Genomic DNA, 15,552 nt, shown 5'->3' with positions numbered 1-15,552 from the left:
GCATGTATGACATGTTTACCACATGTTCATGCAACATATAACATTGAAAAAAATATGTGAAAAAGTTTTGGGAATTTTGCCAATGGGCAAAATACATATTTCACATTTGCACAATTACATGTGTATGTGGTCATATGATCAAGTGACTTTTTGCACAGAAATTAATGCGGGGTTTTTTCTGTAAGGGTACTTAATTTAGTTTCATTCTGCAGAGAAATGTGGTTACTGTAGTCCAGATGTGATGCACTTAAAAGAAAAAACTCACCAGTTTGTTGCCAAAGAAATTAATATTTTATTAGACTGGTGTTAGAATAAGAAGCTTGCGGCTTTAGCTGCTGGTGCTTATTAAACAAGTAAAAATGTGCATTTGACAACACATGTAAATTATTTGTTTAAAAAAATTAAGATTTAAACTGAATTACCAAGCATTTGTCCACCTGCTGTGCCAATAGATTACTTTTCTCTGTAAACAGCCAGGTAGACCGACTGTAAAATAGATACACAAACAAATCAGCTAAAGGCTCGCCTTAGGCTGTTCGCCGCAGTGACATTAATGCAGTTGTGCGTGTGTGTAAAAAAAAGGGCTAGTATTGTTCAACATACCTGTGTGCACAAGCAGTTTGTGGTGGAAATGAGGCAGAAACCTGGTAGGAGGCTTTTCTGACTGAGTGAGCTTTTGTGTAGTGCTAATACAGGGAGCTCTTGAAATGCACAGAGCAGGACAGATTAGCATAAAAAAAAAAAATCTAACACGAGGGATGAAATTATAGCTCATCTATTTTATTGCCCTATTGTCAGTTATCTGTGTCTGACTTTAAAGTTTCATTTTTATTGTTTACTACTCTCCTTTTAAAAAAAGAAAAGAAAAATGTTGGTGACTCAAAAATTAATACATCAATAAAAAGTTTTGCAGCCTCCAATGGTGGAATATTTCAAGGGCTTAATTTATAAGCAAGCATTCTGGTGACTTTGTGCCAATGTTTATGGTCACTCAAGAGCTATTATATACTTCTACAGAGATATATCAATTTAATGACTCCGTTTAATCTCATTTTCTACTTTATTATTAATCTGTTTCTTGGCAGTTGTTATCGAGAGGGGAAATCTGTTGAATGAGTTTTATCATGTTTGTTTGCAAGCTGAAACTGTCTCACTGGCTAAGACACAAAGACACAATGACTATTAGGAAAATTACATTACTATTAAGAAATGGAAAAAAGCAATACCTGGACACATGGATCTTCTGGACAAAGATTGAAAATGGGAGGAATAATCAGGTAAATTTTAATGTTCACAGGCAGTTGATTTGACTGTGTCCATCCCATATGCACCAGGCCCAAAAGGGTAAACATGTATGAAAACAAAATTCCCTAAATCATATATGCACATAAACACACACACACGGACTACAGCTGTGAGCAAGCTGCTTTTGGAAAAGCAGTAAATACCCACTCGATGAGGTGTGATGAGGGAGTGCTGAACCTTGATCCCCTCTGCCCAAGCTTAATATAGTAATACCTGTCCCCCACAACACTTTGGCCGTCAACAGAGAACAGAACCAGGATTTACTCTCTTTATTACTCCGGCAGAACATTTAATTTCCTGGGCATTAGGGTGGGTCAGTAGTACAAGGAGGCAGGTGTCAAGACTGGCAATCACTCAGGGTGATGCTGGGAGACAGTGACAGACTGAGAGGGAGACGGAGAGAGAGTAATCCTTTGTTTGGTGTGTTGAAGCCCCAGCTGGCCTGAGTTTAGAAATGGGGTGTGTGCACCTACAAGTGTTGAATATGAATGCGTCGCTTTCTTTCTATCTGGATTTCTATGTGGATTCAGTATTGCAATAAGTGACAGCAATTATTTCACTGAGTGGGCCACTCAGTGAAATAATTCACCACCTCAAAAAATAAGCTGGTGTCCAAATTGTTTTTTATTCAAGATTCCATTTTAGTTGAGCAGCAATACATTATATATTGTGGTTTGGGAAAAACACTGAGCTCTGTACCACCTAGCAGGTTGCTTGTATCTGCTTGAGGGGATCCACTGTTGTGTAATCAAACAAAGCTGCATCAGTCAAGTCCTAACATGTCAGTTGAATTAATCGTCTTAAACAGTTATTATGTCTTGATGCCGATGACCACAATAGCCAGAAGCAGTCCGTCTGTCTGCTCCCCAGGAGATATCTACAAACGTCTTGAGGGAATTTCTTTAGATTTGGCACAAATGTTCACCTGGTCATAAAGATTTCAGGGTCAAAAGTCAAAGATCAAGGTCACTGTGACATCCCAAAAAAGGTTTATGTCTATAACTCAATAATTCACATACCCGAGAAAATTTCACTTGGACTCTACGATTAACTTAATAGATTTTAGTGATCGAAGGACAGGGTTACTATGACCTCACGTCCGTACTCTCAGTTCCTTCCATTCAAAAATGAGGCCGATGTGAAAGTGCTTTAAAATTGCAATAGCACCAAGTGCCGCCAGAGGATGGCTCCAAAAGCGTTAGTTTCCATAGACCCCCATTCAACTTCTCTCATTAAATTCCCAGTTAATAAAGTTTTTCCACAAGTTCCCTGTATTTGCTCATTCACTAAATTCACTCTTCCAGATAAGTGTTCTGGCCGTCCATCTGAAAATAATCCTGTCATATAAAATAAGCTTCAACAAGTCGTGTTTTGGGGGGGGGGGTGTCTATTTGATTGACAGCCCTGTGGTGCAGTCAGGTTACGGCTATTGGTGGGCGGGCCGTAGTGTCACCGGGTTTCCAATCAGATCGAGTCAGATCCCTTGCTCGTTCCGCCCATCCCGCCCAAATATGGTGAAACTAGCAAGATGGCGGTGTTCACAAACCAATGGGTGACATCACTGCTGGTTGCGGCTTGGGATGAACTAATACGATTTTGGTGGTCAAAGGTCACTGTCACCCCATGTCCATTCAATGCAGTGATTGTGGTATCGAACGACTGCCTTGAGGGAATTTCTTCATATTTAGCACAAACATTTATTTTGCCTCAAGGAGGACCCAATCAGATTTTGGGTGGACCAAAGGTCAAAGGTCACAAAATGGCTTTGTGGCCGTAACTTAATAATTACTACAATACTTATGAGAATATTTCACACAAATCTCTAAAAGGATAAAATGGAAGTGATAACATTTCATATCCAAAAGGTCAAAGGTCAACTTCACTGTAACATCAAATGTTGTTCAAAAACTATTTTCTGGTCATTATTCAACGCAACAACTCCGGAACAGAGGGGCAGATAGTTACCCTATTTCACATGAAACAGTGGTGATTGTATTGATCTGTGCTGTCGGGTTGAAGATGTGTACCCACATCCATGTTTTTGAATTTCTAGCTTCTCTGCTGCATCATTTACTGTCAACCAGCTTTGCTGGCCAGGCATGTGAATACATATAAGCATCCCCCTTTTTCAGAAAACATGAGGGATTTTTTTAGTCATTTTTCTACTATTGCAGCTTAAATCCTGTGTACCCTCCCAGTTCTGCCCTCATTCATTGTAATCACAGGTTATACGCTATTTATAGTTACCCCTTATATGGGTTTTAATTACAAGTTGTATGGGCTGTAAAAGGAAGCCGTCCCTTGGTCACAACCTTTTTCTCTGTACTTATTCTATAGGTAAGCTGTAAACAAAGACAACTTCATTTTCAGGGCAATTACAAAGTAAATGTTAGGTATGTGGAGTGTAACCATAATACTTTGCCAAAATTCTATGGGGTCAGAAACACAAGCAGTCAGATGATAAGAAAAGTTGTATTTAAGTTTATCCACAATAATTAAACCACCTTATTTGGGCATAAATAACCTTCAATGATATAATTACCATTTGCAGATAGGAAGATACTGTGTTTCTCATTTCATGGTAATCATGTTTAAAGCATACAGTAACATAATTTTGTCATTGTGCATTTTGAATGTGGTGATCAATTTGTAGGCGTACTCATGGGTTAACTGAATTTACTATTCAGGTTACGGTACATTTTTTCAAATGCATAAACATATTCCTAATATGTGATGTATGTTGGCCTCATTATAGTGCATTACTGTTCAGCTTGCAGTCTCTACAGTGATGGTTATAGGCAGTCACTTCCTGTAAATCTCAATGAAAAAGTAATCAAATGTTACAAATCGTTCCATTTGGTGACATAGTCAATCTGAAATACCATTATTGGTGCATATAAAAATTAATTATAGTTTCAGTGAATTGAAAATCTAAATCACAATGATCCAGCTGAAGAAAACGACTATATTATAAGGCTAAAATGCATCTTAATGAATATAGCCACAATGAAGCGGTTATGGTAGAGGAGTATGTTTTCTTTTAAGTGTCACTTTTCAATGCAAATCTTGCAGGTAATTTCCCCACTCAGGGCTGTCATGTTTCCAAGTGGGCTGCTGGGTATTACTTTACTGGGGATAGTGAGAAATATCAGCATACTTATCTCCTGTGACTATTTTATATGAATATGAAATAATTTAAAGCATCTCAGCTGTGAGGTATCTGCAGTCTTATCACTGGTGCAGGGTCCCAGTCATCCAAGCCTCAAGCCTCTCTCCTCAGCCGTGTTCTCGGTGGAGAGGAAGGACATCCCCCACTTCCTAAAGCTCCACCCTGGCTCATGCTCTGCAGAGGAAAAAGGACAACATTAAATGAAGGGCTCTTAGGGGTTAAACCGTAGGGTGGGAACAGCCCAGACAAAACACGATACACTCTTCCTAATAAATCAGGCTTATGTATACTGTATGACAAGGTGTAAAACACATCATATCTTAACCAACGTGGCTTCAAGCATGATTTTTCATACTGCATCAAATCTTTGGATTTACTTGATTTGATTAAGTTCAAGAAAAACCTGTAACAAATAAAATGGTTTATTTGCTAATTAAATGAGATCGGCAGTGACTCAGTGCTCCACCTTGCCAAACCAAGATTTAATGGCTCAATGGGAGAATTTAGGTTTTTTTATGAAAAAGAAAATCACATTTCCTGTGTTACAGACTCTGAAATGACACTTCTTCTGAGTAATGGTTAAGATTAATGCACAGAATTCACATCACCAATACTTTTTGTGACAATAGGGCTATTTGAACTGATGAATGCTGCTGGCGAGGTGTACTATTGATGACCTTGAATTAAACATTAAAATTTTAAAAACTGAGATTTATTTTTAAAATGTGCCTTTTCTGTCTAATACTTCCTCCTTCTGAACCTTGAAGTATCTATTCTTTGCCACCTTATTTTAAGGTATGTTTCACTTCTGTGAGGAATTTCTTGGGTAATTTGCTGAAAGACTGGATGTTGTCTCCATATATGCACAATGTCAATTTGAAGAAGGGGACAATAGTGATGGAGCAACAGTAGAGATGGCAGAGCAGGAAGCATGCTGAGGAGGACAGGAAATAGGAAGCGCAAGCCGGAATAAACGCTGTTGAAAGAGCCAGAGGGAAATTTCCGTTCCACTGTCTTAAGGTTGTCCTGTAAGTAATTCTTCTGCTGTCCTTGAAAGACACAGCGAGGGAGCCTCTCCCAAAGATCTGATAGAAGGAATATATCACGGTCGATATTAATGCTACTGATACACCTTATTACAATGGAGACAAGGGTGCACATGTTTTTCTTGTGACATTTCACCCGTATGAGCAATATAAAATGTGTAAACTAGTCACTACGCCAAAACCATTGAAAATTTGTACTTGATCAGGCCATGTACCAGGCCTATAGAAGACAAGATACAAGAACAAATCTCCTACAGGTGTAGCTATCAAGAACTCAGGCTGCCATGAGTAGCAAGCTGCCATCTAACCAAAGAATAGTTCAATGACATAATAGATACCTCTCTCATGTCTGCAAACTGGAACTGGTGTCCAATTATCTTTGCTAATCTGAGAAACAGCCAACCTGACTCTGAACCAAATGTAATAAAACATTAAGGTCACTTTTGAAAACATTGTATGTCATTAATTTGCTGTTAGAGAAGGTAACTGCTAACTGAAGCTTTCTATTTTAAGTAAAATAATGAACATAATCAACTCTGGGATAGAAGTAGAACCTAGAGAGGACACACTTGATAATAATAATAATAATAATAATAATAATAATAATAATAATAATAATAAAAACTTTAGTTGCATAAAAATTTTTCTTAACAATATTGCAAAGTGCTTTACAAAAACAAAACAAAACTGGGCAAGAAAGATAAAAGGGCCAAGGGACATGAGCTCAGGCAAAGTAATATAGTAAAATGAATAGGACAATAAAAAGTAAGACGTGAAGTGCAATATATCAAAAAAAGTAGATTAAAAACAGGGAAATCTAAATAATCTATCCACAACTCAGTGATGCTGTTGCATTCAATGAGTTGAGTTACATATCATTCTGCATAGTAGACCCTTTCACTTTAAAGTCACCAAATATTTATTGCTCTAAAGCCTCTGCTTTTTCTTAATCGCAGAAATAACTCTTAAGGACCAAAAAGTGAGAAGAAACCCCTCTGTGGTGCAAGTTCACAGCAGGTCCCTCCCCCTGTAGACGGGAAAAGCTAAGCACAAATCGTCTGTGGGCTCTGCCCATCAGCAACAGGAAGAACAAAGTGCAAACCAGCAATGATGCTGGACCCCTCACATGAAGAAGATGGATTGTGCTGCTGAACACCTTGGTGATGTTGCCACCACCTTACATATAATATCATAATATATAATAATTGGCCATTGTATATTTCTTTCCTCTTCTTCTGTCAGACTAATGAGATCCAGAAAACAAACAACTTTCAAACCAACCATCAAAACAGCATGGATGCATTTTCTTACTAAATAATATCTATTCATAGAGCTTCTTGGCAATAGTAAAGCAAATACACTCCAGGTAATTTCAGTCAAAGGTAAACACATCCATCACATTTCAAATAATTGAATAACAACATCGTGTAACGCATTCCCTGGTTGCATTTCCTACTTTAATACGAAAAAAGTGAACAGTGGCAGTGTTTTCCTGGGAGTCTATTCAGACTTAGGAAGCATTTTGATGCACATCAACACAATATAATGGAAGAAATGTATGAAGATGACTTGCGTGTGCACGCACAAAAACATACCCAAACATACTGGCATCATATAGCAAGACAATACTGTTTTGTTGAGTGTATATACAGAGTCTAATTACATTGTGAGCAGTGGTGATAAATCACCAGAGTCTTAATCAAAGCACTACAACAGAGAGAGTCATCAATCACTTACAGGACACAACACAACATCAGCCTGTAGCTTCTCCTTGTCTTCGGGCTGGCAGCCCTGCTCTGCGTCCAATATGCACCATATCGCTGTGACACATTATCATTAGCAACATCAACACCACTTTGGACGTCCTGACATAAAACCGTCAAATGGCAAATGGATATTGAGATAGCCTATATGGGGCCATAAAGCTGACAAACCCTGATTCCCATGCCAATTCAAGTAAAGGAAAAAAACTTGATTCTCTCTCTGTTTTCTGTGAAACTGCAGCACAAGCAGCTTGTCTGACATTCTTCTTCCTAGCAAAGTGTCGTTCTTTTGGTCGCCTGCCACCATCTGGTAATTGTCTATTTCAGTCTGGACTCCATCTTTGCATGAACATTAACTGCAGCTGGCTGTGATGGATAGCAGAGACCTGGGTCACATCAAAGGCACTGTAGTGACATTCAGACTGTCCCAGCTTAAGGTGGGCCAATGACAGATGGCATTTCAATGGAATCTATAAAGTGTCAACACAGGAGGGTTTTGCTTCGTGTCTCCCACTGCCCTAGTTTACAACCAGTGTATTCAACAGCCCTAAATAATATTGGAGAAAAAAACAACACTGCAGACAGTCAGAAGATTTGGTCATACCAGTTGGCATGTCCATGAGCAATACTTCTGCAGTAAAAGGTTTCATTTGTAACATAACTGGTTTTCAAGTGTCTTCTGGGATTCCATTTTCCATTTTTTTAATGATATTTCATGACATCGTTCTTCTGTTTTAGCATGAGAGCACAGCTGAGGTTAAATGAAAGAGGACAAGACAGACAGCACAAATAGAGAAGGAGGAGGGCCAAGATGGCAGGCAGTCAGCTATGAAGGACATGACCACAGCAGTTATTTTTAGTTATCAGTTTTCAGAGGCTGTCATTCGGAACATCTCATTAAAAATCAGGAAGAAAAAAAAAACATTCAAATCACAGAAACTCTGTGGAAAAAAGCTCAATGTCCTGCTGCACGTATGCACACACACACACACACACACACACACACACACACACACACACACACACACACACACACACACACACACACACACACACACACACACACACACACACACACACACACACACACACACACACACACACACGGTATCCGTAAAGGCTATCAGCTATCAATGCATACATTAGCAGATTTTTGGTGACCCCTGCAGAAGATATCTACTTCATATTTCCTTTAATATTAAAGAGGGTGTGGACAGATGGATTAATTATGTTCATGTGCGCACAGGCACGTCTCTTAAAATGCATGGCAGCCCATCCAAGGTTTATTAATCATCCTTTAATGAGAGATTAAACACGGAGATTTATTAACACAATGTGGATGCAGTAAATCAGATACTTGAGGGAGATCTCCTTACTGGTAAAGTCGTTAAACATAATAACAATCTCAATTTAATGTCTTATTCATGATAAGTGCTCCATGCAGCAATTCACAGAAAGATCAACTCAAACAAATAAATCAATTATTTTTTCATGCTATTTTATAAAGTTTTTCTCTGATGTTACAAGTATAATAATAATAATAATAATAATAATAATAATAATAATAATATGATAACAGCAAAAGGAGAAACAATCTATATTGTGAGGATGAATTTGCACACAGGGCAATTGATGAGTTCTTCAAACAGATTTATTCAATTCAAATTGGCCATTTCTCTCTTCCTGACTCTCATTTAGGGCAGCACGGTGGTGCAGTGGTTAGCACTGTCGCCTCACAGCAAAAAGGTTCTGGGTTCGAATCCGGTCCTGGGCCTTTCTGTGCGGAGTTTGCATGTTCTCCCTGTGCTTGCGTGGGTTCTCTCCAGGTTCTCCGGCTTCCTCCCATCATCCAAAAACATGCACTTCAGGTCAGGTTACCTGGCGCCGCGGTCGTGGCAGCCTGCTGCAGCATCTCCCCCCTGAGAGCCCCCCTGCTGTAGTGAAGAAATTTCCCCTCGGGGATTAATAAAGTGTATAAAATCAAATCAAAATCAAATTGACTGTTAACTGGTTTTATAGATAATTGCTAAAGTTATAGGACTGAAGCAGAGAGAGCAGAGCAATTATCAAGTAATAACTATTATAGCCCATTATTAAAGTATCTCTCCCATTGTTAAACTCCAGTGTCCTTCATGGACCTTCTCATCCCGCATGAAAAAGTAGTTTGCTACTGTATGCATATAGTTGAATATACACAGGTTGGAAAAAAACTCAAAAAGAAAACCCGGAAGGTCTTTAAAAAGATTTTTGTATAATAAGCAAGGTTTGTTTTACTTGTCCTTTGTTTCGTTGGATGGCAGACCAACGACATGCAAGTATGCATGACAGAGGAGCTTTTAATTTGAATACTTTCCATTGCTTTAATGAAGTGCGCTAACACTTTAGTCAACATCTGTACTCTCCAGCTGCTGAGACGTACCAACTCAAAAGACAAATGCTGCCATCTGTCGGATGATCAGTGGAACTGACAATGCTGCCTTCACGACTATGGGAATATAGAATTGCCACTTAAAGAATACAGCTAAAGCTGCGTTAACTTACATACCGTCTATCCTCTAGAGCCTGTAGCTACACTCAACAATAGCACTGCTAATCTAAAATTAAAAATCATCTAAATTTACCTCTGTCCGACAACACGGATTGTGTTGCCGAGCGTTGAGAGTTTAGTATTTACTACCGCCAACTTCGACATGTGAAGCCATCCAAACATGGCGGAGATGGATGAGCCGTAAGTAGTAGCCGAAGAAACAAGCAAGAAACGCCGAAAGATGCTTTCAAATCTCATTAACCCACGAAAGCACAGCATGAATCAACCTTCTTTTATTCTCTCTTTTTAGGGAGAAGAAAAGAAGGAGAGTAGTGGAGCTGACTGAAAAGTTAGTGATCAATTGGTAGAACTGGCGGAAGGTTTGAGGTTACAAGACAGGAGGAAGGTTAACGTTAGCTAGATGAGAAAGCTAAACCTGATACTGGCTGTAAACTAAACACATCAGTAGCTAGTTTACGGGAAAACATCCTGGCTCGCTGGCCGTGAGTAACTAACACGTATTTACAGCGAATATATTGCGGTATCATTCACCTCCGAGCTAAGTCAGAGGTGTACCTTTTCACTGTTGACATGTCAGCTAGTCACCTAGCCTAGCTACCGGCAGCTGTCCAGGCAACAGAGATGCTAACAGAAATCCAGAAAGCGTTTAGAAACGTCCACCAGTCAAATACGCAGTTTTACTACATGTTCAAAAACGTTACACGTGTTAGAGGACACGACGGTGAAAGGGCAGACATGAAAACACAAGGGAAGGGTTAAGACAGCACGCCGACTTTGTTTCCTGGCTCTTAAAATGTATTGCATGATCTGCTGTGACGAGTAAATAGGACCCTTCCTATGTGAGAGTCAGTAACAACACTGAGTTGAGTTCTTGGTTGATTTTTTTTTAATTTTTTTGCATGATCTCAGTAAACGTAGAGCTTTCAAACCATATGTTGTTGCTATGCAATCCGTGATTTGATCCTTTTGAAAGTGTCAGCGATGCTGCCGATGATACATCCTAAATGCGCACATTGTCTTCAGGATGGTGGTGGATGAAGGCAACGCGAGTACCTGTGAGTGGGAGGGTCGCTGGAACCATATCAAGAAGTTTCTGGAAAGATCAGGGCCGTTCACGCATCCTGACTTTAGACCCAGCACAGAGGTAACAATGTCTGGGAGGGATGTGATGCTAAGTTGTCATTTGATCCGTCCTTAGTTTCTCTGATCTATAAGGGTTATTAGGGTTTTAACTTTTATGATCTCTCTCTTCGCAGTCCCTACAGTTTATGTTAGAAACCTGTAAAATCCTGGTCATTGGTGCAGGTGGACTGGGATGTGAGCTGCTGAAAGACCTGGTATAATCACTGTTATTAATATTTGAAAGGTATAATTTAAATAGTAATGAATGGTCAACTGTTAGTTTTCATGTCTGTGCTCTGTTTGTGGCTCAGGCTTTATCGGGCTTTCGCAACATACATGTTGTTGACATGGACACCATCGATGTTTCCAACCTGAATCGACAGTTCCTCTTCAGGTCAGTGGACAATTCTGTGGAAATTTCTGAGCCTTATTATCAATTCATGTCATGTTCTAAAGGAACATATATTTTAACATGTGTGTAATTTTCATCAGGGCAAAAGACGTAGGTCGGCCCAAGGCGGACGTTGCAGCTGATTTTATCAACATCCGCATACCTGGATGCTGTGTCATCCCGTATCCTTTTAAAAGAACAGGTTCTGTAAGAGTTTAGATGTTCGATTAGTTCCAGTTGTTTCGAATGTCTTAACCACAATCCTCATGGATAAAATGTGAAAAATGTTCCAAGCAGGTAATCCCGATGTCACAAATTTAAGAGTACAGAAGACACCATACTTAATTCTTAGGCCGTAAAAACAAGTGAGCATTCTCATAAACATGAACTTTTTCCTAAATGTTTTGTGCAGACATTTTAAGAAAATTCAAGACTTAGATGAAACATTTTACAGACGTAAGTATCTTCAGTTCTGTTCAATCCCCACTTTTGTAATGTATGGATTCACTCACGCATGAGTCAGTTTGATGCATGCCACTGCGGTCCTGGCTCACTAAAAATAAACCACTTGTGAAACCCTTACAAAAAGAAAAAACATTTAGACGATTAACAGGAGAGAGAAATTGTCCTCACTTGTGTACCGTTTCCTTCACTAAAAAGCAGCTTCAGTGATCCATCCCCACTCACATGTAGCCAATTGATATGATTTAACTGGGTTCCACATTCAGCTCTGTTGATCATACCATAATGGCTATTTATCCTTAAGGTTTTAAATTTCATTAAAAAATTTTGATTTAAATTTCTTCATCTTTCTGTCTTCACTTAGAGTTTCATATAATTGTGTGTGGACTGGACTCCGTAGTTGCCAGGAGGTGGATGAATGGTATGCTGGTAAGTTATTTCTTTTAACGCGGTCTGTCTCTCTCAGCACTGCGGCTAACTGTTGCTACGTTTATAATCGTAAAGCTGTAAGATATTCGCTAAAGGGAGCACGTTTTATGTAAACCTGTCTGTCTTTCGTTGTAGCTGTCTTTGCTGGTGTATGAGGACGGCATCTTAGACCCAGGGTCCATCCTTCCTCTAATTGATGGTGGGACTGAGGGCTTTAAAGGCAATGCCAGAGTCATTCTCCCTGGCATGACAGCCTGCATTGACTGTACCCTTGAGCTTTACCCTCCCCAGGTAAGTTGGCATAATTTTATTGAACAATGATTACAATTTCAACTTTGTCTTGCAGAACCATATCTTGATCAGTGTGCTTTTGCTAACAAAACCTGTCTTTGCAGATCAACTTCCCCATGTGCACAATAGCCTCAATGCCTCGTTTGCCAGAACATTGCATTGAGTATGTACGAATACTGCTGTGGCCCAAAGAGACTCCCTTTGGAGGTAGGAAATTGTCTTTGTGATGTTTAGAGTGAACATGGTATCTATGATTTATGGCCCATCAAACCCTACCCGCTGACTGACATGAAAAAAAAGAAGGAAATTTTAGTTTCTCTTTGTGTGCTTGTGTGTGGTTCAGATGGTGTGGCCCTGGATGGAGATGACCCAGAGCACATCCAGTGGGTGTACCAGAGATCCCTGGACAGGGCAGCAGAGTTCAGCATAACAGGAGTCACATATAGACTGACACAGGGTGAGCATAGAAAGTATATTGTTGCCACCAGAGCACTGTTGGTACTTTCCTGTCAGCTCCTGTGGAATATGATCCAAGGTACATAAAACAGAGCAAGCTGTTGCTGCCTGACTCATTTTGGAACCTCCTCTCTTTTTCTGTGTCTGTCAACATTATTTATTTTCGTGCAACAAATGTGTCTCCCCAATGTTCACTCTGATCAGCAGATTTTGATGGCTTATATTTAATTTTTTCCTGGATAATTAAAAAAAATAAATCTATTTCCTTCTGATTTGATCATTAGAAGTAATCTGAATATCCTCTGTAATTGTTGCAGGTGTTGTTAAGAGGATCATCCCAGCTGTAGCTTCTACAAATGCTGTCATTGCTGGTAAGTAGCTAAGACTGGATGAATGTGAGGGTGCTTCAGTAGAGAATCATGGACCTGATGCATTTATGAGAGATTATGAAAGTTAATCAATTCCAAATGGCACAGAGTAAACAGAAATGTGTACCTGGATGTAATCGTGTTTTCCTGCTTCATTTGACCCAGCTGCTTGCGCAACTGAAGTTTTCAAAATAGCATCAAGGTGAGTCTGCAGATTCTTTTTGGCAGCCATATCCACAAAGTGAATTTGTTTTTGTACCTCTCAATGTTTCTCATGAAATAACCGTTTTTATATACAGTGCCTATATACCTCTTAATAACTACATGGTGTTCAATGACGTCGACGGCCTGTACACCTACTCCTTTGAAGCAGAACGGAAGGTTTGTCCCTGAAAAGCATCTGCCAGCTCATGTTTGCTACAGTGACTAAGTTACCTGTTTGGATAAGGCGTGTGTGTGTGTCCATTCTGGTTTTAGGAAAACTGTTCAGCCTGCAGCCAAATCCCTCTAGATCTGCACTTTTCTCCATCGTCCAAACTTCAGGACGTTTTGGACTACCTGACTGAGAGTGCCTCCCTGTACGTTTGCCTGCTTTACACTGAGTAAAATTCTGCTGATGGTCATGCTTGTTTTAGCATTATGCAATGTCTTCAACAACCAAATATAATCAATTTTTTAGACAAATGAAATCACCTGCTGTTACAGCAACAGTCGAGGGAAAGAACAAAACTTTATATTTACAGGTAATTCACTTCTGATTTCATGTCTTCTTGTTTTAAGTGCACTCTTATGGTAATGTGAGATGTGCCTGGATTAAATAGAGCAATTATACAAGTTTTGCCTGAGATGAAGTATTTTGTTTTACAGACGGTCGCTTCAATCGAACAGAGGACAAGGCCAAATCTGTCCAAAACCTTGAAGGGTGAGGTGCTTTTTTGCTGAGGATGTTTCTTCGAAATGGCACAGCTCACTCTCAAATTTCATCAGATGAATACACTGGGAATGTGCTTACTCAGTTATGTTATAACTGTGCTTTTTCCAGAGCTGGGGCTGTCTCACGGACAAGAGCTGGCAGTTGCTGATGTCACCACGCCTCAGACCATGTTGTTTCGACTCTACTTTACTTCATAGGACAAACTCAAGCAATCTTAAAAACTAGAACAGTTTACAGCGTAAACGGTCACACTGTTAATGATTGTAATTAATTTAATTGTTTTGATGTAAGTATCGACTAAAGTTGATGTTTCGCTCTGAAAAGCCAAATTCCAGCTTACACCTGGTCATATTCAGGATTTCTGCATCGATGTGTTCACGACAACCTAGACTGTGTTCTGTGCAAACAATGAGACAAGCAAAGGGTTACTTATAGGAAGGTAATGGGGTGCATTGGTCTGGTTTTATATATTTATTTATTTCAACACTTCAGGAGTTGTTTAAGCCAGTGAGGTGGTAATCAGCAGACACGGATAATGATGATGTGCAGACTGGAATAAAATGTTTTTCTTACAAAGTTTGTGTTTTCTTTATGTGCCTACAGATATTTGTGGAAGTTACATGATATTGACCCAACAGGTTTAAAATGTAGAATAGGGAGGGACGATTCACTTTCAGGGGTTTTGTTTGTGTATATAATTTTCAAAATATCAGGCTAATATCTAAATAAAAAATAGAGGCTGTAACATGAACATATTGATTTATGAATATATACTTGTTCTAATTATCTTGAATTCTGTTATTCTGTATTTGGCAGATTAATTTGTCAATTAAAAATTGATTTTGGAGGACTTGGCCCAGCTGATGAGCCATATTCACTTTCAGGTTTACACCAGAGCCATACAGACAGACTTACTCTATTTTTGTTTCTCTTCCAATACTTTTATTATTAACTTTTGAACACAATACAAAGACATGCAAAACACTACAACAATTCATGTCCCAGGGGTGCAGGCAAAAGTCCGCGAAAGTCCAACAAGGCTCTTAATTGAAAAGCAGAAATCATGACACAAAATTCCTTCAAAGATTCAATTCAGTATGTTTGAACATCAGTCCTGCGCCGTCACAAATGTTGTGTAGAGCTGAACACTCTTGGGAGCTTTTGAGTTCTCTGAATGTTTTATTCAGTCCACATAGTTTTTGAATTCATTCTTAAATATAGGGAACCATTGAATTTACATCTGTGGATGTGGTATTTGGCAATAAAAA

General features: G+C 39.2%; 1 protein-coding gene across 4 annotated transcripts; it reads left to right on the top strand.

Annotated features, from left to right (window-relative positions):
• Positions 1-9,975: 9,975 nt before the first annotated feature.
• Positions 9,976-14,860, top strand: uba3 (ubiquitin-like modifier activating enzyme 3). Of its 4 annotated transcripts, none has more exons than XM_069712864.1 (18): positions 9,976-10,011; positions 10,121-10,313; positions 10,855-10,975; positions 11,088-11,168; positions 11,265-11,347; positions 11,446-11,526; positions 11,757-11,800; positions 12,171-12,235; positions 12,371-12,526; positions 12,631-12,733; positions 12,870-12,983; positions 13,300-13,353; positions 13,516-13,552; positions 13,650-13,731; positions 13,828-13,928; positions 14,030-14,093; positions 14,218-14,272; positions 14,393-14,860. In XM_069712864.1, exons 3-18 carry the CDS (start codon positions 10,856-10,858, stop codon positions 14,479-14,481), a joined length of 1,329 nt encoding a protein of 442 aa, XP_069568965.1. In that variant the 5' UTR covers positions 9,976-10,011; positions 10,121-10,313; position 10,855; the 3' UTR covers positions 14,482-14,860. The 4 variants fall into 4 exon arrangements, with proteins under 4 accessions (XP_069568965.1, XP_069568950.1, XP_069568940.1 ...); XM_069712839.1 differs by having other exon boundaries at positions 9,991-10,011; positions 10,121-10,159; XM_069712849.1 differs by lacking the exon at positions 10,121-10,313 and having other exon boundaries at positions 9,989-10,011.
• Positions 14,861-15,552: the final 692 nt, after the last annotated feature.

The sequence above is a fragment of the Brachyistius frenatus genome, unplaced genomic scaffold (genome assembly GCF_029030835.1).
Source record: "Brachyistius frenatus isolate BFR_SWC_R1_liver_20210118 unplaced genomic scaffold, ASM2903083v1 Contig_4, whole genome shotgun sequence".
In the NCBI taxonomy this organism is placed as follows: Eukaryota; Metazoa; Chordata; class Actinopteri; family Embiotocidae; genus Brachyistius; species Brachyistius frenatus.
The sequence above is the reverse complement of the archived record's forward strand: the minus strand, read 5'-3'. Positions and strand labels throughout refer to the sequence as shown.